Below are 24,589 nucleotides of genomic sequence, written 5' to 3'. Positions count from 1 at the left end.
GTCTTAAAGCTAAATGGGCTGAACTGTACCGACAGGAGGGTTCTGATCTGTTACTACTGCACAAGGAAGTGTGCACACCAACTACGCAAGCTCTCAAGCACATGGAGTAAAGATGCTGTTGCAGTCTATTATGAGCACAGGAGCAAGGGCACCAGCTTTACTTCCAAGCCACGGACTGGGGAAGGTCCACTCTTGTCATTTCACTCTAGGTTTCCTATCTGGGGAGATGCTGCCTTTCATGTTTAGATCAAATTGACCAAAAAGCCAGACCAGGTGATTATGCCTTGTCTACACTGTGCTGAAGAGGAAAAAAGGTCGAGAGAGAGAGAGAGAGAGAGAGAGAGAGAGAGAGAGAGAACGCTTTGACACTTTAGAATGACTAATTGGGAGAAGGGAAAGTAAACCAGGCCAGTCAGCCACATCTGCATCAAAACACATCAGGCAAAAGGCAGCTGGAGTGGTATGGTGGCATATGTCCATCTGCCAGCATCCTGGGGGCTGAGGCAGAAGGCTCAGACTGGAGGCCTGACTGGATATATAGTAAGATCCTGTCTCAAGGAGAAAAAAACAAGTAGTCAGGTATTAAAAGCTAGGGCTCAAGACAAAAGTATCTGGAGTCTTCACTACCTTCATATGCACTGTCCTGTAACTTCCTAATGCCAGCAACACAAACACTATACATTGATTTTCAAGGTCAGAGAAGGCAAGAACATATTAAACTCCTGACCTATCTAATTGCTAATGAGCCAGAATTTAATCAAATGTCAGATTTACTCAAACAGTACTCCACTCACCTGTGCCAAATCATCTATGCTTAGAATCTAAGTCCGAATAATTAGTGATGACACCTTAACTTTATTAAAGAAAGTTAGTTTTAAAATGATGCAAAGGCAGGCATGACAATCTACTCCATAATCCAGTACTCAGGAGGCTATGGTAGGAAAATCTAAGGACAGACAAGGCTAGGAATGATAAATGTTTTGAAAAACAACACTTGTGAGCTAGAGGTATAGCTCAGGAGCAGATTTCTTGTCACCGAGATGCACAAGGCTATGGGGTTCAAATCCTAGCACAGCAAGCAAAGGAACAAAAAAATGCAAACATAAAATAACGTGTGAACTATTTACTGTGTTTTTCTCTGCTCCAATTTAAATAGCAGAAAGTACCTCTTACGTCTGCTATGAGAATGAAGTGGGATGCCCCGTGAGTGCTGCTACTGTAATAATTGCAGTGTATGCAGGCACTGTGATTTGTGGAAAAAGTGTGGACTTTTATAATGTGCCATTACTGTAACAATAGAATATCTTATAGCTATAAAAACTTCAACCAAAAATAAAAAAACAAAACAAAAAAATAATATATCCATTCCATATAAAAAATATAGATTAGTTTAAAAAAAAGAATAAAAGGGGAAAAGGAAAATACACTGTAGGAAGGACAGGGAACACAGCATTTGCTTTTTATGTTGTGAAAATAAAGAAAATTAAGACCGTCTGTTTGTTTGCATTTTCTTATCTATTCAAAAACAAACTCCAGAAGCACTGCTGGGGTAGGGGTGGGGCGGGGGTGGGGTGGGGCAAAGGAGCTGAGCTGAAGTGGATCTGAAGTAGGATTCCCTTCACCACACAGCAGCCTGTTTCTTTAACATTTGAACTATGTGGAGGGAAAAATGTCCAATGGTAACTGTCACACAGTCTTCAAGGAAGGGAGGTGGCAAGCTCTGGATGTGTTAGATGAACTCAGAAGAGCTAACATTATGAAAGCACGTGGAAACTAAAGTCAGCAAAGGTAAGTGGGTCTGCCTGTGATGGGACTCGCACGTGAAATGGAGCCAACACATTAGTATCATAAATGCAAACCACCTCACCTTGGTCTCCAACAGGAACCTGCATGCCTTTTTTCTCTAAGCCCTTTCTTTCCTATTAAGGGAAAATGACTGCTCCCTGAGTTGGGGTTTGTACTTTAGAAATCCCACAAAATCAACAAGTTGGAGATGAACTTCTCCCCCCCCCCATGGGACCCCCCATTTGCACACACGAACAAGCGTAATTACCATATAGCTTTAAACCCCATTTTGCTTCTTTTACTGAACCTTGCTCTCTTCACACTCCCTTCTTTAACAACTGCACACAACTTTCTAAGATGGAGATGCCTCCGCTCCCTCTGCCACTGCTTACTGCTGAGCCCCACCCAGGAGTAGCCTGCTGTTTTAAACTGCACTATCCTGAGTATCTTGTCTACACCTTCCTATCTCCGCAGGGTAAATACATACACTCAGAACTGGGCAACCTTGATAAGATTTTTTAGAAAAATTCATACTCCAAATGTGAATTGCATGCAGCAAGCCAACTCCAGACTTAGGTTAGCCAATGACTGTACAGAAGAGCTGACAAACAATTCCTAGCTGAACTGCACAGCACAAATGGGAGCACAAGCCCACCACAAAGCTAGAGTTTCAAAGGACTGTCACAAATAAGCTAGGGGGCAGGAACAGAACAGTAAAGTACAATATGTCAAAATGATGGCTACTGATACCTGACAACTAGAAAATTTGACAAAAACAAAACAACAAAAAGCAAAACACTTCTAAAATGGACATTAGATGGAGACCAGACAATTGGAAGAGAGGAACAATTTGGCAATAACTGTTAAAATCCGTTCTTTAAAAAAAAAAAACTGGGCTTTTTTTGGGGGGGGAGGGGGTGGGGGGTCTCATTAACCTCATGCGTGGAAATTGATTTCAGGGAGATAATTCAAGGAAGGAAAGGACCCCCATGGCATTGTTTAGTACAAATGTGAACCTAAAATGCCATGGACCCCCATGGCATTGTTTAGTACAAATGTGAACCTAAAATGCCCAGACACTTAGGACAGTAATATTGAAAATGAGAGGCTACAAAGTTTGTTGTTGTTGATGTTTTCTTTTAGCAAAAGGCAGGGCTGAGGATGCAGCTCAGCTGTCCAGTACTGGGTTCAATTCCAGCACCAAAGGGACAAGCAAAAGACCCACAAGACAGGGGACAGTAGAGAAATAGACATGCTGGGGGGTATGACAGCTTACTGCTACTGATTTCTTAAGATGCGATACCTTAGGATAGCTAGAGTCTATAATACAACTTTAAAAAAACAAGCTCACAAGAAAGACTGGAGTAATAATTTCCATGAATGGGGCTAGGTTTCTGGACATCATGACACACTACTAGCCATGACTAAACGTCCACTGATACCAAGGTCACCACATGATAAGAAGCAGTGACTCACACTTCACAATACAAAACTGTGCTGGACTCTCATGGTTCTCTATTACTAGCGTGTACGTTTACTATGAAGACACACTAGGGTGAAGACACAAGCACTGAATGGGTATAACAAGCTTATTTCTGTATCTCTGTATCAATACTTACCAAGTAATAACTGTAGTATATAAAATATAAGTCCAAAGACACTGTTTGGCTGGTTTAATACACCATCTTTTCCAAAAATGGAACCCAAAAGACCAAATCCTCGACCCCATCTGTAAAATAAGGAAAACCAGTAACCCTATATTTGAGATTCCCTAATTTTTTAAATGTAAAATTATTTGAGAATGTTATCCAATTCCACAATCAACTATGTTTGCAAAACACTTAAATATCTTTTTTTCCGTGACTGATTTGTGCAAGGGGAAGGCCAAACATTAGATTTCTGTACTGTGTCTGAATTAAATTGATGGTTTAATACAAATATCCCTAAAAGCTCTGTATTTCCACCTAAGACTCCCCAGGGTCAACTTTCTTTTCCTAAGGTAGGCACCCTGTTTCTTTACTGATAGTATTAGCATTTGCAAGAGAAAGCCTCTCTCAATTCAGGTCACCCTGAGACCTTTCCAAGTAGGTAGTTCTCTGTGGTAGGGGCTGTTCTTACATTACAGCGCTTAGCAGGGTCCCTGGTCTCCACTCACTCCATTTCCCACCCTAGGCTGTGACCATCAACAAAGCCTGCAGCCACTGCTAAGTTGCAGCAGCTGAAAACCACTCATGCGGTCGGTCCATTCCATAGCTGTGCTCAAACCAGTCAGGTCTCTGAGAAGCTGCTTATCGGGACATTTCACCAGGGTCAGCATGAGGAGACACACCCTCATCTCTGATGCAGAGGAGTATCAGAAACCATAAGTCTCTTCTAGAATCCTGTTTCCAAAGTAAAAAACTGGTATTTCACATTCCACTATACATTTTCACTCAAAGTTTTTCAAAATTTGTGTGAGAGCACATTTCAGAATCTTTTAAAATAATTTTTATTGAATTTGTATAAAGTTCATTCTGTCCGCCCCTGTAATACCTTTCCCACCTCTATAACCCCCTAAAATCTTACCTTAAAAAATTATTAAAATCCAATTTAATAAGGTAATACAAAGAGAGCAACAGTAACTAGATAAACCCTCAAGACACTTCAGCTTTAACCCAGAATGACAGTGCTTCCTAAACACAGACAGGAACTTACGCCTGAGAACAGGACTGAGTGACTGAGTCATGTTGCTTTAAAGGAACTCATGTCCAAGCAACAGAACAAAACCCCTTCACAGTCACACTGAAACAATAACCACCCCAATCTTGGAACTGAGCGCTGCGGAGGATGTTTATTACACAGACGTACACATTTCAAATACACAAAAGCAAGTTCCATTCCATTCCATGCACGAATTCTCTCACCCACCAAATACTCAGTGAGCAGTGGAGTAGCACACCCGAGCGAGGCACAGGACCAGACAGGCAGCACTGCCCTCATGGAACGTACATTCTAGTTACGGCCAAAAGACAAAACACCAAGTACATTACCTTCAGGACTGGACAAGCCTACTCAGACAGACAGAAGGACGGGGGTGGGACATTCCAGGTCAGCACTTGGGAAAGTGAAGTCGCCTAGTGAGCACTTGTCAAAATGCAGATTTTACTTCAGTGGGCTGGCAGTGAGGCTAGGACTGCATTCAACAAAAGGAGCAGGGGCTGGGGTGCATATCTGTAATTCCAGCACTCTGGGGGCTGAAGCAGAAGGAGTATCATGAGTTGGAGGCTAACCTGAGCTACACAGTGAGTCCTAGGACAGCCTGGGTTAAAAAAATGAGACCCTGTGTCAAAACAACAGCAAAAATAATCAAGTAGAAATAGCTCTCTCACTTGAGCTCTAGCTGTGCCACTCAATCACTTCTAAATATTTATCAGAATGATTCCAAGCTTCACGTCAATGTCTACTGCATTATGGGTAGTTACATACATGTAATAACCTGAGGTCAACGCCCAGAACCCACATAACCGACTCTAAAATGTCCTTTGACTTGCACATGTGGGCTGCGGCATGGACCTCCACACCCATCCCCGCACACATCATGTGTGCATATCTATACACAATAGTAATACATTTAAAAATTTTAGGCCTAGTAAGATAGCTCAAAGGATAAAGGCCTTTATCACTAAGCCTGACAGCCTGACTTCAATTCTCAGGACTTACTTTGGTGGAGAGAACCAACCCCTAAATGTTGTCCTCTGACTGACACACACATGCCCATACACCCAGAATAAGAAACAACACACCAATCTTGTCTGAAAAACAGCCAAGGAACCGGTATGTATGGAACATAAAAGAGAGGAAAAAAAAAGAATTTGATAAGTTGGCTTTAAAAAAAAAATCTCACTGTGTAACCCTGCCTGGCCTAGAATCATGTAAACCAAGCTGGCCTTGAACTCATAGATTTACCTGCCTCTGCCTCCTTAGTCCTGGAATTAAAGGTATGTGTCACTCTGTCTGGCTTTACGCCCGTGTGTATTAAAGAAAGATCATTTTGAAATGGGTGTCAATGTATAATCCTAGGACTTCTGAGACTCAGGAGGAATAGGAGAAGTTGAAGCCAGCCTGGGCTACATAGTGAGGATCTGTGTCGAAAAAACCAAAAGCATTCTAGGGGCTGAAAGATGATTCAGCAGTTAAGAGTACGAACTGTGATCAGTTCCCAGCACCCATGGTCAGGTGGCTCACAACTGTCTGTAACTACAGCTCCAAGGAAGCTCCCTGGCCTCCTTGGGCATTGAACTAACATGTGCCCCCCCCCCCCCCCGCCTCCAAAGAAAACCCATGCACAAAACTTAACATAAAAAAAAGGTGGGGGGCTGGAGAACTGTCAGCAGTTAGGAGTGTTGGCTGCTCTTCCATAGAACCTGAGTTTGCACATCAGTGGCCACACAGCAGCTCACAACTGTCTGTGGCTCCAGTCCCAGGGCATTTGATATGACTCCCTCTTCTGGCCTTCTCAAACACCAGACATGTATATGATTCACAGACATACATGTAGGCAAAATACCCACACACATAAAAATATATAAAATGTATACATAAAAATAAATAAAAATAATCACGACGTAGTGGCACACACCTTTAATCCCAGCACGCAGGAAGCAGAGGCAGTTGGATCTCTGAGTTTGAGGCCAGCCTGGTCTACATGGCAAGTCTGAAGTCAGTCAGAACTACACAGTGAGATCTGTTTCAAAAAAATAAGTAAATAAGTAAAATAATTTAAAATTCTATTTTAGGCATTCTAGCTTCAATATTGAAAATAGACTGGATGGAGACAGCAGTGGTAAGATGTCCATTTAACCACCACTGAAGGATTCTCAGCAGAGTGTGCGGCTGTGGCCGCCATGTGCTAAAAAATGAGATCCAGGCTATTTGGAAGGTGCAGCTCCCACAACTTGCTCACAGATGGAGCATGCAGTATGACACAAAGAAATGATGCAACACGACACTGAGGACTTTGACTTGAGCAGCTAGGCAGAGAAGCTGTGTTTTCTGAGCTAGGAAGGAGGATATGATCAGAAACTCAGCGTTGGACACAGGCTCACACTGCCTTTAGCAGCTATGGAGAGATGACAGATAAGCAAGTATAAACTTGCAGTGTAAGCTAGAGATAAATTTGCTGGTAGTCAGGATATGGGTGGCATTTCAGAGTCAGGAGACTTATGACAGCAGTAATAACCTTTGATAAATTAATGGCTATCAATCAACAATTGACAAATGACTCAGCTTCAGAGATGGCAAGGGTGAACACGTGGCGTAGGACTTTGGTGGCTTATGCTTCTGTTGACATGAACCCCAACTGTTCTTGTTTCAGTTGTCAAACTTTGCCTTCCGATGTTCTCATATGCACATTTCAGTAAAACAACACCCAAGTACATTAAAACACTGAGCTTCCTCAATAAATTCTAGATTTAAGTGGCTTTCCCTTTAATTGGCCCTCAAAGTTAAATGCACTTCCTATATATGTTGAAATGGAGGCTATGGATATCTTCTCACAACTTGCCTGCAGGGATGGGAAATGGCTCATAGGGTAAAGTGTTTGCCATGTAAGCAAGGAGATCTGAGTCCAACCTATGTAAAATGCTAGATGTGGTGGCACCTATGATACCAGCCATCGGGGAGAGCCTGAGGCTGGCTGCCTAGACAGACAGTGAGACTGTGTCAAGATTAAGGTGGGACTACCGAGATGGTTCAGTGGTTAGAGGTGCTTGCTATGGAGCTTGACAACCCAGATCTCGGTTCTATTCCTGGGACCCACATACACGGTGGATGGAAAGAACTGATTACTACAAGCTGACCCTTGACCTCCCAATAACACATAAATAATAAAATCACTTAAAAAAAAGGAAAGGAAATTGAGGAAGTCATTAAACATTGAGGCCCTGCCTTCACGAACACTGTCCTGTACAAACACACACACACACACACACACACACACGCACGCACGCACACACACACACAGGCTGAGAAACATTCTATGGACACAACTGAAAGTCATTCTACCTACTCATTTCTTATGAGCTTTTTTTTAAAATTTTGACACATGGCCTCTCAATTTGTAGTCTAGACTGGCCTAGAGCTAAACTATGTTCCCCAGGCTGTCCTTAAACTTGTGACAACCTCCCTGCCTCAGCCTCCCATGCACAGGGATTACAGGTGTGAGCCACTATGCCTGGCTGAGTTTCACTCCTAAGTCAGCCATAACCACCAGAAAACTGTCTTTGGACAGCACTGTCTTTTATATGCAACTATTTCCATGGAGTTTAATGTTGGTATTATGTCTTTTTTTTTGGTTTTTCGAGACAGGGTTTCTCTGTATAGCCCTGGCTGTCCTGGAACTCACTTTGTAGACCAGGCTGGCCTCGAACTCAGAAATCCGCCTGCCTCTGCCTCCCAAGTGCCGCCGCCACCACCCAGCTTGGTATTATGTCTTAACTACCAAAGGAATATTTGTATGAATACTTCATTTGCTAAAGGAATACTGCCAAAACACCTACACCTACATATCCTTATGTTAAACTTTTAAGACTACTAATTAATAGAAGGTTTTGCCCTCTCTTCCTTCCAGGGCTTTGCTCTGTCACCCAGCTAGCACCAACTCATTCAGGACAGTGTTGATCTAGCAGGAATGACTTGCCTCAGTCACTCAAGTCCTAGGATTGTGGACATGTCCCACACCTGCCCTTAATGCATCCCTCTGCAGGCAGCCGGCCAGCTGGGCATGAGGATGCAGCCCTATAACCCAGCACTCTGGAAGTGAGGCAGAGCACAAGGTCTAAGATGAGTGCCAGGAAGTATGTAAGGCTTAATTCCTTTTTTAAAATTTTTTTAATCATCTTCATAAAAAACAAAACTATAGTGCTAGAGGAAGAAAGCCCAACAGTAATTTCCACTAGAAGGCTTGGAGGCAGATTCCTGGGATTAAAGGTGCACATCACCATGCCCCACTATTGAACCCAGAGTATGTTGAACCAAGAATCTATCTGTCACAACTTCCCCGACCTCCAATATTTTGTGTGGGTGCTGATGGTCTAAACTCAGTTCAAGCTTACATAGCAAGCACTTTGTTCACCGAGCTATCTCCCTACCGGAATTCTCCATGTAAAGAAAAGACCTCACCATGTAGTATGTGTGTGTGTGTGGGGGGGGGGGGGGTTGTCGAGACAGGGTTTCTCTGTATAGCTCTGGCTGTCCTGGAACTTACTCTGTAGACCAGGCTGGCCTAACTCAGAAATCCGCCTGCCTCTGCCTTCCAAACCATGTAGTATTTAATGTTTGTTTTTTGAGACAGAGTCTCACCCTGATGGTCAGGAACTCATTATGTAGACTAGGAGGGCTTCAAACTCAGACATTATGTAGACTAGGAGGGCTGCAAACTTAGAGTGCTGCCTGCCTCTGCCTCCCGAATGCTGCTACTAAAGGAGTACATCACCCACACCTGGCAGATTTGGTTTTTAGCATTTGTACACATTTTTCTTGAGTTTTGCTATGTAGCTCCAGCTAGCCTGGTACTTGTTTATTGCTGGCCTAAAATTAACAGCAATCCTTCTTGCCAAATTCCTGTGTGGTGGGATTACAGACACATGCTATTATGCTGTTTATTCCTAGCTTTCTTTATCTAATATTCTTTAAATAATTATGTTTTGAGTTTTTTGGGTTTGGTTTTTGTTTTTGTTTTTTCCCCTCAAAACAGGGTTTCCTTGCTGTGCTGGAACTTGCTCTGTAGACCAAGCTGGCCTCAAACTCAGAGAGATATGCCTACTTCTGTGTGAACCAACACCACTCAGCTTGAGCTCATTTTTATACTTTTTTTTTCTTTTTTTAAAAATGCCTCCAAAACTGGGAAGCAGAGACATACAGCCAAATCTGTGAATTCAAGGTCAGCCAGGTACTAACAGTGAGACCAAGTCTCAAACAAAAAGTTGGTTCTAGTTTGTCTCCCATCATCATCAGTCCTCTTAGAGAGCTTAATACTTTGTCAATGCAGACAAGTTTAAAGAGTGAAAATGAGGGACTTTCAAGATGGCTCTGCGGTTATTATATTATGGCTGGTAACGTCAACTCCCCGGAAGCTTCACTTGAGAGCACACAGCAGCACAGACAGAAAGGTTGTGGCTGAAGGAGACTGCTCACCTTTTGCTCCTTTGGCCTTCTCTGTTACCAAGGTGATCTGCCCTGTTGCTGGTGCTGATTCCTTCACTGATACCAGAACCAGTCTTTCCAGGCTTCCCTCGTGGACTAAGGGCCAGTGGATGTCCAGGAACCTTTCAGATTTTCTGCACCAAACTGTAAGTGCTCAGGCACACAGCCTTGTGGACTTGGCAATCACTGAGTTGACCAGTGAGAGATGGCTACTGTAGGTCTGCTCTGGGTGCTGAGTCACTCACTCAACCTCAAAAATGAACAAGCCTGATGTGGCTGGTGGTCCATACCCTTAGGGCCAGCACTCAGGAGGCAGCTGCAGTTCCTGCAGAGGCGGCTGGATCTTCCTGCGTTGGAGGTCAGCCTGGAACAGTGAGTTCCAAAACAGCCAGGGCTATGTAGACACTGGGTCTCAAAAAACAGAACACAAGTTTAAAAAGCCTGAGCAACTAACAGGTTCTCAACCTCTGGGATGTGATTCAACTGTTACTGTTTTACTGGAAGCTGATTGAAATTCTTTAGTATATACAGATATAATATGTAATATATATTAATCACATTGAATCCAGAACCCTGGATAATACAAGCAAAAAACATCTGCCACCAATCCAGATGTCTTGAGTTTGACTCCAGGATACATATGGTGGAAGGGAACTGAGTCCAGAAAGTTGTCTTCTGGCATCCACTGGATTGCTATGGCACGTGGTGCCTTCTGACCTCCATATAAAATTAAAAGGTATAAGTTTTTAAATAGTGAAAACAAATTGGAAATCTCAAAGAAGAGAAAAAGCTCTGAAAAATGCTTTTCAAAGATTATCACTGCCTTATAAATTCAAACTTAACTTTTCCAACCAAATAAAACCTACTTATTTGTAGTAAGAACTAGATCTAATCCTTTTGTCTAAAGTTATTTTAATTACTCACACCATAAACTCTAGGAACTGGCTACTGTTCAAAGATGGGGCTACATTAGAGGCTATGATGTTACTTCATTTTGTATAGAATTCCGAATAAGTAGTCTAAATAGAATCCAACTGTTAATCTCTTCTCTTAATTCTATAACAGAACTTGCTAATAGTGGTCTGGGACTTATGAGGATTATTAAATTAATGCACTGCCAAGTTCAGTCACCATCCAAGAGTGGCAATGCACTGGGAAAATCAAGCAGAGGCACTCTCGACTGTCATATACAGGCTTTAACTACTGCTAGGAGGAGTGCATGCAAAAGGAGGCAAGGGAAACAGGAAATGAGATAATTATGGTAAATCACAAAAACAAAACTTAAAAATTTAAAAACCCTCTTAACTGTTGATGAGCTAGTATTTGTTAGTACAAAGGACTGCTTGTTCTTCTGTAGTTTTTTGTTACACCTGCAAAATAACTATGCATGTGACTCTGTCCAGTTTTGTAATTCTCCATCTTGCTCTATGTATTAAGCATTGAAATGTGATTGTCAGTTGATTAAACTACTTGAGCTTATATTTTACATGTCTGCTTTTCATTGCTTCAGTGATACATTTTATAAACATATCAGTCCACAAATGGATTGGAAATTAGAATTTGTGTGTGTATATGGTGCGTGTTCACATGGGTGGTGCACACACACATACACGTGGGGGGGGGGTCAGAGGTCAACCTCTGGCTTTGCTCTTCAGACACTTGTCAAACCTGCTTTTTCATTTTTCAGACAGTCTTTCACTGGGGCCCAACACTTTCTAATCATGTCAGGCTGGCTAGTTGCAAGAATTTGATGGTCTCTGCCTTCCCAGCACTGAGCTGATGAAAGCTCACTACACAGCAGCCTTTTTACATGGGTACTGACTGGGAGTTGAATTCAAGCACTCATGCTTGCAAGACAATCACTATACCAGCTGAGCTACCCCCAACCCCCACCCCGCCTCCGAACTGGAAATTAAAATTTGGCCAGGCAGTGGTGGCCAACACCTTTAATCCCAGCACTTGGGAGGCAGAGGCAGGCGGATTTCTGAGTTCGAGGCCAGCCTGGTCTACAGAGTGAGTTCCAGGACAGCCAGGGCGATACAGAGAAACCCTATCTCAAAAAACAAAACAAAACAAAAACTTGTATTAATTTACTTTACGAGTGTTTGCTTATATATATGTCTGTGCACCCACAAGTGTTACCTGGTGCCAGAGAGGACTGGAAGAGGGGGTGCTGGATCCCCGAGAGCTGTAGTTACAGATAGTTGTAGGCACCATGTGATTGCTAGGAACTGGACCTAGGTCCTCTGCTCTAAATGCTCCAGACTGTAAATTTTACAAACTTCATCACAGTTTGGGAAATACTGGCCTAGTCATAAGAAGCTACATGTATCTTTTGATGGTCAGCAGATTAATATAGATAAGATTCCAAATAAAACCCTATCACTTGAGACTATGTTAACAGATCAAATAATTTAAATTTTTAGTATTTAAAAATTAGAAATGAAAAAAAAAAGAAATGTGGAGTTTACAGGAGCACACTTTTAACCATGTCGATATTTACAGGTAGAATAATAGTATGGCCTTCACAAACCAGTGAATTAACAGTCTCACATGGCTTCTCTGTTTCTCCAGATAAGTAATAAAAGCAGAACCAGGACACAGTGGTTCCTATTTAATCTAGCAGTGTGTCCATAGGGACTGTTGAAGAAGAGACTAATACAAAGTTATCTGAAAAACCCGAGCCCTTTCCGTGAATGTTCTAGGTGCCTGTGGAGGCAGAGGTTGACGTGAGGCATCATCCTCAGCCACCCATCTAGATTTTTTGAGACAGGGTCTTTAATTAACCCTAGAGTTCACTGACTGGCTAGGCTGGCAAATCCAAGGGATCTTGGCAAATCCAATGTCATCCAGCCATTTCTGTGGCAGCACTTTATAAACTGAGCCACCTTCCCAATCCTCCCCCAAACAAAACCTAACTCTGTCAGACTACTAACAAATAACAAATCATTTTTGGAAATACCAGAATGTTCTGTTAAGCCTAAACTCCCTAAGATTTAAGTAGATTTTAATTCAAACAACAATTAACCATAAGGCTCAAAGATCTGAGGATGATTAGCTCATCAGGAAGCAGTGAAAATACTCCGTCTCTTCGTGAGTAAGAGAACACAGCAGTAGTGTTTGTTACGCTCTGAGTCTACAGAGGCTTCTGCTTGGATGAGAATCCCGCTCTGCAGACTCTTTCAAGCTAGCTACCAGGAAGAGGATATCAGAACACTGCCACTATGAATAAGTTTTCAGGTATGAGGGAGGAAATCAAAAGCTGGTTTGAAGGATGACTTTTCAGTGAGACCTCTGACACTCATATACCTAGACTGAGGCGTAGGGTGGAACACAGAATCCCTGTCACTGAGTAAACCTACCACTAGTCCAATGTCCCACCTGCAGAGGAAATCCACTCAGCACTGCAGGAGCCGCTGGCGGGGCTGGGTATGAATGAGAATGTCCTTTTTTTTTTTTTTTTTTTTTTTGGTGTTTTTTTTTGGTTTTTGGTTTTTGTTTTTTTGGGTTTTTGGGTTTTTTTTTGAGACAGGATTTCTCTGTATAGCCCTGGCTATCCTGGAACTCACTTTGTAGACCAGGCTGGCCTCGAACTCAGAAGTTCGCCTGCCTCTGCCTCCCAAGTACTGGGATGAAAGGCGTGCGCCACCACTGCCCGGTGAGAATGTCCTTGAATCAAGACCTCTCTCTGCCTTAGCTTAAGCACTGCTCTCTAATCTTTCTCTCAGGTAAGAAGTTTATGTAGGGCCTTGCTAGTCCAGGCTAGCCTCAAACTCAATGTAGCAGCAGTAGGCCTTAAACTCTCCTAGCAATCCTCCTGCTTCATTCAGCCTTCCTATGGTTGGGTTTACACATGTATGCCACTCGATCCAGGTATAATTCATTTTACTCACAGATTATCCCAAAACAAAATCCCAAATTTCCATTCTGCATGAAATTCCTGCTAAACTAGGCAGACATCTTTAATCTCAGCATTCAGGAGGCAGAGAGAGGCAGGTAGAGCTCTATCAGTTGGAGGCCAGCTTGATCTACAGACAAGAGTTCCAGGACAGCCAGGGCTACAAAGAGAAACTCTGTTTCCAAACACACACACACACACACACACACACACACACACACACACACACACACACAATTAATTAATTAAAAATAAATAAATAAATTTCCTTCTGGCTCCTCAGTAGAAAAATGCAGGCTATGGGGGCTGGGAAGATGGCAGTGAAGAAGGGCACTGCTCTTGCAGGGGATCCGAGTTTGATTCCCAGTATCCGTGTCAGGTACCTCACAACTGCCTATAATTCCACAATGAGGGTATCAGAAAGCCTCTTCTGGCCTCTGCTGGTGCCAGATATTCACACATAAGACAGGAAAAACATTCATACTCAAAAAACATGTTAAATACATCTTAAAAAATAAAAATTAATGTTTTGGGGACATTTTCCTGTCTATAGATCATCATAAAGTGAGAAAGTAACCGAGAGATCAGGGAAAAGATTTTAGAGAGATGAAAGACTGTTCAACCTGGGCTTGGTGGTGTGTCTGTAGTTCTAGGCATTTGGGAGGCTGGGGTGGGATCAAGGTTTTAGATGACAAATTCAAGGTCAGTTTAAGAAACACAAAGTGGAATCTCATCTTTTAAAAACCATCCCATCTAAGAAGCATGTCTTGGCAAGTTTAAAACAGTGACAGAAAGTGCAGAGCAGATACAATCTAAAGAAACAAAAGCTCAGTAGTAAAGTTCTTGCTTGGCACGAGGCCCTGGCTGTGTCTTGGTGTGGTCACCTTTCTTTCTGTTGAGCTTCTTGGAATCGGTGTGTCGGTAGTTTCCCTTGGCCTCACTTACAAATGTTTTACATCTCCCTCTCTTAATTCTTTCAGGGGCTCCAGATGCTCGTTAGACTGCTTTTGTCTTAAACTGTTGCCCCTGGTACAGTGCCTGATGAGTTATTACTATTTCCAGTTTTCTAACTTCCATTTCTGCTTAAATTGTTACATCTTTATAGATGCCTTCCTCATCTGTGTTCTTTACCATCTCTAAATGTTTTATTTGAATAAAATATACATTTTTACCTCCATTTCTTCTACCTTCTCAAACAAACAAACAAACAAACCCATTAATTGTTTCAAGGTCTTTCTCCAGTTTGTCATCTCTGAAACTGATTTTTCTCCTCATTTGAAGCACTTCCCTGGTTCTTTCTGTGCTTGGTAATTTTGAATGCTAAAATACTGCTTTCTCTTTTGAGTTCGAGGTTTTTTGTTTTGGCACACAGTGTTAAGCTGCTTGGGATCAGCCTTCAAAATTGCTTCTGTACTGAGAGGGTGGGTGCAGCACAACCTTTAATTAGGGCTGAGTTAGCCTCATCCCCAGGGCCATGCATACCCTTTGATGGCCTGCAAACACTCTGGCTAGTAGGAACAATCCATGTCCAACTCTGTGTGAGGTCCTGGATCACTCTGCCTAAGGCTTTCCCAGTGCTGAAGTAGCTCCCTCTCAAACAAGTGCAGATCAGTGCTCACCCGGACCTAGACCCTCTGCCTGTCTAGAGTTCTCTGTATCTTTTTCCCCTAGGTAATCTACTCCCAAATTTTCTTCCTTCTCTCCTACTCTAGCCAACTTTTATGTCTAGCCTCCCAACCAAGTTAAGACCACCAACTTTATTTGGGGTCCTTTAATTCATTCTGCAGCCTGCAAACTTCTACATGAACTGACAACCCAAAAGCTCAGGTTTGCTTCTTCCTCTGAGAAATCTCTGGTCAGTATTAACCAGTACCTACAAACTGCTATCTTGTATGCTTACTGGTTTCTTTTTCTTTTAGTGTTGAGGACAGGACTAAGGATTGCACTATATATATATATATATATATATATATATATATATATATATATATATATATACCACTGAGCTAGTTGTCTGGGCTTGGTGGCTCTGGCCCAAGTGCTCACCATAATACCTGGCTTGTTCTTTGAGATAGTCTCACTGTAACAGACTAGCCTCCAGTTTGAAAGGTTCTTCCTCTCTCACCCTTCCAAGTGTTGGCATTACAGGACAAGGCCACTATGCCCACTAGTTTTCTGGTTTCTTTTCTTTCCTCTTTCCTACGTATTTATGGGGAGAGGCAGCTACGTGGATGTCAGAGAACAATTTGCAGAAGTCAGTTCTCCACTTTGAACATGTGAGTCCCAGGAACTGAACTTAGATCATCAGATACCTTTACTCCCTGAGCCACCCATCTCACCAGCCCTGTTTGCTTTCTTAAGGTAGCAAAGTATGATGAGTACGGTCAACATCCCAGGATTTAGACTTTCCTGGAAGATGGGCCCCTGAGCATGCCTGTAAGGGATCCTCTTGATTATGTGGATTGGTGTGTAAAGACCCATTTTAACTGGAGATTGGACTAGTCCTTGATCTATATAAAATGGGGACTCTATATAAAATGGAACTCGGGCATTCATTACTCTCTGGCTGCAGACAAAGCATCCCTGATGTTTCAAGTTCCTGCAGACTATAAGCTAGAATAAACCCTTTCTCCCTTAAGTCACTTTTGTCAGGATGTCTTGGCACAACAATAGTTTTCCCTCTGGAAACTAAGCCAGGGGATTAAATTCAGCTCTAGTTTTTCTACTCTCGCTAGATAGATTACTGCAAGTCCAATGGCGATGCCTTCACTTCACATCTAAAGCCTTTGTTTTACTCAGCCCAATGCATCCTCTTTAGTAATGTCTGAGCAGTGACTTCCCTCCTTTTTCCTGACATTTGCTCCACTTTCATGTCTAATACTGAACTCTCTCCTTCATAGTGCCTTAGTGCCTTGGATTTCTTCACTTAGCAACAGCACAGAGAAGAAAAACAAACTTTAGAATGTAATCAATTAGTTTTTTTTTAAAAAAAAAAATCAAGCCTATCCTTTTTAATATATACATAACCAGAAGTTAATTCCTTTCCAATGTTAAGATGACCTGTTCTGGGTATTTTAATTGTTATTGTTTTATTTATTTTGACACAGTTTCTTTGTGTAGTCTGGTTGTCCTGGAACTCCCTTTTTTGTGGACCAGGATGACCTCAAACTCAGAGATTCACCTGCCTCTGCCTCCCAAGGAGTGCCCCACTACAGACTCACTGTTCTGGGGTTTTGGTTTTTGTTGAGGTTTTTTTTTTTTTTTTTTTTTTTTAATGTACGTAAGTGCTCTCTCTTCAGACACAACAGAATAGGGCACTGGACCCTATTATAGATGATTGTGAGCCACCATGTGGTTGCTGGGAATTGAACTCAGGGCCTCTGGAAGAGCTTCTGAGCCATCTCTCTAGCCCCTGGTCCCCCTCCCCTCATTCTAATGATGCACAGCCCTCCAATTAGCCTCAGTCTTTTCAACTCTTTCCTTTGTTTCCATACCCATTCATAAACCCTGCCATAGCAAGGCTTGGGGGTGCATGCCTATAAATTCTAGCACTCAGGAAGAGCACAACTTGAGGCCAGAAAGGACTACATAGTGAGACGATATTGCATAAAACCCAATTTAAAAAACAAAACAAAACAACACTAACCAAAGCCAGACTTAACTACCATAAACAATTCACAGGAATTGCAGTGAATACTGCAGAGGGTGTTAGAAGAGTGGTCTTAAAGTAGTATTGAAAGCCACTTTTTTCCAGGTCAGAGATTCAGAAATCATCAAATATGAAGCAATAACCCTGGCATACAAGATTGTGTAGGGAGAAAGAAGTTGATATTGAGGATAGGCCCAAAGCTGGATAAGCCCAGAGGAAAAATTGAGTGGGCTGGGAGGCTGGGGATACAAGTCTGCCTTTCGTCTTGGTGCCTACTGATAAAGGAGAAACACACAAATCAGGCTTCAAACAGCATTTTGACAGAAGCTATTCTGACAAATAACAGTCAAAATGGTTGATTGAATAATGAACACCAGTCATCAACTTCCTAACTTCAGAAACGGGCTCCGATTGATGGTATCTTTTTGTTTGTTTGTTTTCAAGCTAGGGTTTCTCTGCATAGCCGATGGTATCTTTTAGTATTATCTTAGAAGTGGTAAATAAAAGAACAAGGGACAGAATTCAAAAGTTGTAAAATAGTATGGATGAAGTCTGAGGCATTATATAAAGTAAAATAAGCTTTTCAGCCTGATATGGAGCACATGCCTACAATCCCAACACTCCGAAGGCAGGATGGTCAGGAAAGACTGAGGCTAGCCCTGCTGCATGAGACCTCCTTCCAAAACAAAACAAAACATAACACAACTTACTCACAAAACGACAACTACTAAGTAAGCTTTGCTGTACACATTTTACCTCTACTTTTAATTTTTTTCACTATTCAATTCTTGAAGTTTTATTTTACTAAACTTGTTTTTTTAAAGAGTCACATGTAGCCCAGTTTGCCTTACACGATGTAGCAAAAGATGACTTTGAACTCCTGATTCTCCAGCCTTTACCTCCCAAATCCAAGTAAACTCCATGTCCAGTTTAAAGTTTTATTCTCATTAACTTTGTCTCCTCCTCCTCTTCTTCCTCATCCTCCACCTCCTGCTGCTGCTTCTTCTTCTCCTTCTTCTATGTGCCTTTTGAAACAGGACATCATTCTATAGCACAGACTTGCCTCAAATATTTGGCAATCCTCCTGCCTTAGCCTCTTGAGTGCTGGACTAATTAAAGGTATAAGCTACCACACCCAGACAAAGGCTTTATTTTAGTTCTTGGTTTCTCTAGACAAGGTATCTCTGTGTAGCTCTGGCTGTCCTGGAACTCACTCTGTAGACCAGGCTGGCCTCAAACTCAAAGAGAAACACCTGCTTTTGTCTCCTAGAGTGCTGGAATTAAAGGAGTGTGCCACTACCAACCAGCTACCAGCTACAATCTTAACTTTACAAAATACTATACAAAGAACATATCTTTCAATTTTGCCTCCCAGCCAGTTCCAGACCTTTGGATAATACATTCTACTCCCTCAGAGAACTTCTCTATATGCTTGTATGTCTGTTATTAAGAAGAATACACGTAGACTTAAGAAAAAGAAAGAACTCCCATGAGTATGAGAGATTCCAGGGAGGAAAAGAAGGCCTCCTATCTTTTAAATAAAACAAATTACATAGAAGTATACTACTTATTAATAGTAGTGTATCTATTGTTTATGTTCTCTAGTCTTTTCATGTAATGTATCTCAGAGACTTCTGAATTAGTTCATATACAACTACCATTCTCATTATAAAAGCTAATTCAACATATGACCAAATCATCATTTTCCTTGTTTTTCTTATTGACAGGAATTAGGATTTGTTCAGACTTTTATGATAACCAATGCAGCCCTGCCTGAACCCTTTTTAACCCCTACAAACACTGTACATGCCTACAATGGATTTACTGAATCACAAAGTAGTTGTTTTCACATTACTACACTAGTGAAAAGTATTTTTCACATAGGAGTTTTACAGGTGGCCCTTGTAAGCTCTACATCTGCAGGCTAAACTATCTGTGGACAAAAAATACTTAAGGGGGGGGGGGGGATAGGGAGGAAAGTGGAGGTGAGGTTTAACTAGGCTTTAAGTAGCTATAATCCTAGATCCTTGGAAGACTGAAGCAGGAGGATCACAAGTTCAAGGCCTGTCTGGGCAACGTAGTGAGACCCTGCTTCAAAATAAAAACTCAGCTGGCATGAATCTAACTAAAACACCTGCCTAGCACAACTAAGACCTTAGGTTTAGTATCTGATACCATAAAGAAATCTGTACTAAACATGTATACCACCGGGCAGTGGTGGCGCACAGGCTGTAGAGAGACTTGCACTGGCTGCTCTTCCAGAGGACCTGGGTTCAATTGCTAGCACTCACAGAGCAGCTCACAACTGTCTGTGACTCTAGTTTCAGGAGATCCAACACCCTCACACAGACATACAAGCAGGTGAAACACTAGTGCACATAATGTAATATCATTAAATAAATAAATCATTAAAGACAAGCTTCAAAAAGAAAAAACAATGCCAGTACATATTTAAAAAAAAAAGGAAACAGAATAAATAAATAAATAAATAAATAAATAAATAAATAAATAAACCATGCGTGGCTGTGGTAGTGCACACCTTTAATCCCAGCAGTCCAGCACTCAGGAGACAGAGGGAGATGGATCTCTCTGAGTTCTTGGCCGCCTGGTCTACAGACTGAGTTCCAGGACACCCAGAACCACACAGAGAAACCCTGTCTCAAAAAAACCAAACCAAACCAACCCTTTCTCCCCCACCCCCCACAAAACTTACTCATTTGGTCCTTGAAAATGTATGTACTATATTATATCTCAAAAACAATCTTTTTTCTTTTTCCCAAACTGATACTCAGAATGCCAAACACAATGTCTATTTATTTATTTATTTATTTATTTTTGTGGTTATTCGAGACAGGGTTTCTCTGTATAGCCCTGGCTGTCCTGGAACTCACTCTGTAGACCAGGCTGGCCTCGAACTCAGAAATCCGACTGCTGGGATTAAAGGCATGCGCCACCATGCCCGTCCCCAAACACAATTTCTTGAAGGACTCACTTTTTAAAAAAAATATATTTTTTTTATTTATGTGTATATGTCTGAGCATATGCCAAATGTATGTGAAGGTGTCACCACTGGAGCCTTAAAGAGGGAATCAGATACCCTGGAGCTACAATTAGAGTTGTGAGCCACCTGATGCGGGGACTGGGAACTGAACTCAGATCTGTTTTCTGATCAGCTATGACAGAAAAAAGCCGGTGTGATTAAACGAGAGACCAGCATCACTGAAGTGAAACCTCTGCTTTATTAGGACAATAGCTGCTGGTTAGCTGGGGCTGAGGAATCTTCTGTGGTTAACAAGAAACCAGCAAGACTGAGACAAAATCTGGGAAGTGGAACTTCATCAGGTGAGTACAAAGAAGCTGTAGCACAGAGGGCATCAGGTCTTTGGGGTATTTTCTGCATTAATGACTGATGTGGGAAGGCCCAGTCCCCTCTCAGGAGAGCCAGGATGGAATAAGAATGCAGGCTGAGCAAGCCATTGAGAGCAAGCCAGTAAGAAGCACTCCTCTGTGATCTCTGCTTCTGCTTGCATTCCTGCCTTCAGATCCCTGTCCTGCCTTGACTTCCCTCAATGATGACATGTGTCTGAGATACATAAGCCAAATAAATAAACCCCTTTCTCCCCAAGTTGCTTGTAATAAAAACAAACTAGGACCTTATGTAAATTATTTTGACTTGAAAGACTCTCTGAAATGGCCTCAGCAACCCTATGTCTCACATAGGGTTGAGAACTCTTGAAATAGAGTACTTAAGAACAAAGAACATAAGCCCAATTTTAAAAAGAAGGAAATTACAAAAAGAATGAAGAGTTACCTGATCTATAACAAAAGAGGTTCTACAGTGCAGACTAATGGTTTTCTTAATTGTACAATAGTAATTCTAATTCTAATGACAATATAGAAAAAACAACTGACTATCTTATACCAATAAAAAGATGTTTGCCTGTCTCAAGGGGTGTGGGGAAGAGGGAAAGAAAAGCCAGGCATGGTGGCACATACATTTAATCCCAGCAGTCAAGAGGCAGAGGCAGGCAGATCTCTGTGAGTTCAAGGCCAACCTCGTCTACATGATGAGCCCCAGAAGAGTGGGGCTATGTAGGTAAGAGTCCCTTTCAATAAATAAATAAACAAATAGGTGCCAAGAATACACTTGTATTCCTAGCACTGAACTCAGGAAGCTGGCACAGAAGAATTGAGTTCAAGGTTAGCCTGAGCTGTACAGTAAAAACCATCTTGAAAAACAGGGAAAGGCTAGAGAGATGGTTCAGCAGTTAAGAGCACATACTGTTTTTCCACCTGTAACTCTAGCTCCAGGGGACCTAACGCCCCTGGCCTCCTTGGCACCCGCACTCACATGCACATGCCCACATGCAGACATGCACACTTGCACATAAGAATTTTAAAGTTCTTTTATTACAAATTTATTTATTTACTTTATGTATACGAGTACACTGTAGCTGTCTTCAGACCCCAGAAGAGGGCATCAGATCCCATTACAGATGGTTGTGAGCCACCATGTGGTTGCTGGGAATTGGACTCAGGACCTCTGGAGAGCAGTCAGTGCTCTTAACCACTGAGCCATCTCTCTAGCCCCTAAAGTTCTTTTAAAAGGGAGAAAAAACCCTATAAATTGTTACCTAAATACAAAACAAAAACAGGAAGTAATATGAAATATTTTCACATTAGAAGACGAAAACCCCTTAATTTCAAAGGGGAATGTGGGTAATATAAGGATTTAAATTAGTTGGATGTGTCAGCTTAAGCCTGCAATTCCAGCATTCAAAAGAATTTCTAGCTGGGGACCAGCAAGATGGCTCAGTGGATAGAGGCACATGCATACAGGCCTGACAGCTTTGGTTGGATCCCTGAATCCTATAAAGTGACTTGAGAGAAATGACCCCCAGAGCTGTCCTCTAACCTCTATAAGCTCACAGCAGCAACACATGGACACATGCATACACAGACACAAGCTTGCAGGTACACATGCACACACTCACAGAAGCAAAACTGTCATTTCAGCACCGGAGGTCAGGAGGAGGAGGAAAAGGAAGAGGAGGAGAGGAAGCAGAAAATCAAGAGAACAAGTTCATCCTCTGCTAGAGGCCAGCCTGGGCTACATGAGATCCTATTTTAAAAAGAGCGGTTGGCACAAACCTATATAATTCCAGCCACCTGGGAGAAGGACTGCAAATTCAAGGCCAGCCTGGGTTACAGTAAATTTCAAACTAACCTGGACAACTTACTGAGCCCATTTCAAAGTAAAAATAATTCTTGGAATGTAGTTCAGTTGGAAAGCACTTGCCCAGCATGGGTGAAGTCCTAGGTCCAACCCTCAGAATTGCGGAGTGTGTGTGTGTGTGTGTGTGTGTGTGTGTGTGTGTGTGTTTCAAAAGGTTATCTTTAAGAAAAAAGAAAAGGCAAAGCTATATATAGGAGTGAGTATGTGAGTGTGGGGAGAACGTGTATGCATATGCCTGTATATCTCCTACATACAAGTCAAACAATGACAGAGTAGTTGCTAGAAAAATAAGCATAAGATTTTAATGAGTCAAGCTGGGTGTGGTGGCACACGCCTTTAATCCCAGCACTTGGGAGGCAGAGGCAGGCGGATTTCTGAGTTCGAGGCCAGCCTGGTCTACAGAGTGAGTTCCAGGACAGCCAGGGCTATACAGAGAAACCCTGTCTCAAAAAACCAAAAAAAAAGATTTTAATGAGTCTTTCAAAAAAGAAGTTATCTAAAGAGCCAAAGCCCAGGTGAAAGGCTGCTCAATTTCTTTAGTAATCAGGGAAAAGCAAATTAAAACCAAAAAGAGTGTTAAATAGTACAATCACTTTGGGAAATTGTTCTATAGTTTCTAAAGAACACTCACTCTCTGACCCAGAAACTATTCCTAAAGACATACCCAAGAGAAATGAGAACGTATGTAAAAAGATTTGCAAGTGACTATTCACAGCAGCTTAGTTCACCACAGCCAAACTCTTCGAACCAGCACTCAATAGAAATGAAGAGAACTCAGCAACAGTAATAATGGCTTTAAACAAATTATATAGCCAACCAGTTCAATGAGAAATCATTATACTGAGTGAGCAATGCCAAACAGCAAAGAGTAAATACAATATGACCCCATTTATAAGTTCACACTACAGAATGAATTACCAGTGTTAGAAGTTTACCTGGAGCTGTAAAGACTGCTTAGAAGTTAAGAGTACATACTGCTCTTGCAGATGATCTAAGTTTGATAGCCAGCTCCTGAAGATGGATGGACAGACAGACAGATGGGTGGATGGATGGGCGCACACGGACACACACACACACACCTTTAAAAAAAAAAATCCTGAGAAACATCTTTTAAAAAATATAACAGTTTCAGCTGGGTGGTGGTAGCACACATCTTCAATCCCAGCACTTGGGAGGCAGAGGCAGGAGGGTATCTGTGAGTTCTAGGCCAGCCTGTCTACAGAGTGAGTTGCAGGACAGCCAGGGATACACAAAGAAACCCTGTCTCAAAAACACACAAACAAACAAACAAACAAACAAACAAACACAAAGTAACAGTTTCAAGGGTTTATAAGAACAATATGAATTCCCACATATTATTAGAAATCTCTTGAAAACAACCACTTGGTTAGTTGGTCTGACATTACCAACTAACACTATACACAAAAATGTTCATACAAGCAGTGTTCATAACTGCTGTGAACTAGGAGCAACTGAACCATCCATCAAGAGCACTGGCTGTTCTTCCAGAGAACCTGAGCTCTAGTCCTGCCACCCAAACGGTGACTCACAACTATCTGTAGCTGTAAAGGAGTCTACACTTTTCTGGCTGCCACAGGCACCAGACACACATGTGGTACTCAGGCATACTTGGAGGCAAAATACCCATACACATAAGCCAAAAAGTTAAATGTCTCAATCAACTATCCTATTCATAAGAGAACTTTACCCAGCAATGTCTGACTAATGAGCAGGTCCATAAACAAAATCTTACAATGATTTACTGAATGAGGTGAGCATGGGAGTGTACTTAGCAGATCTGAGTTTGAAACCAGCCTGGTCCACATAGAATATCAATCAG

The 24,589-nt window shown here is 41.9% G+C and overlaps 1 protein-coding gene across 3 annotated transcripts in view; it reads right to left on the bottom strand.

Moving 5' to 3' along the window:
• Vkorc1l1 (vitamin K epoxide reductase complex subunit 1L1) overlaps window positions 1-24,589 on the bottom strand; it is a 44,818-nt gene that overhangs the window by 4,640 nt on the left and 15,589 nt on the right. For 2 of the 3 annotated variants that reach the window (XM_021163859.2, XM_085837220.1), the window contains exon 2: window positions 3,405-3,514. The exons of the other annotated variant lie outside the window; for it this stretch is intronic. In XM_021163859.2, the coding sequence (XP_021019518.2) occupies window positions 3,405-3,514 (110 nt within the window). The remainder of the gene's footprint in view (window positions 1-3,404; window positions 3,515-24,589) is intronic. 3 annotated transcript variants of the gene reach the window in all.

This window comes from Mus caroli, unplaced genomic scaffold (genome assembly GCF_978045245.1).
Source record: "Mus caroli unplaced genomic scaffold, Mus_caroli_1 scaffold_4, whole genome shotgun sequence".
Taxonomy (NCBI): Eukaryota; Metazoa; Chordata; class Mammalia; order Rodentia; family Muridae; genus Mus; species Mus caroli.
Note: the sequence above shows the minus strand (reverse complement) of the source record. Positions and strands in the feature narration are given on the sequence as shown.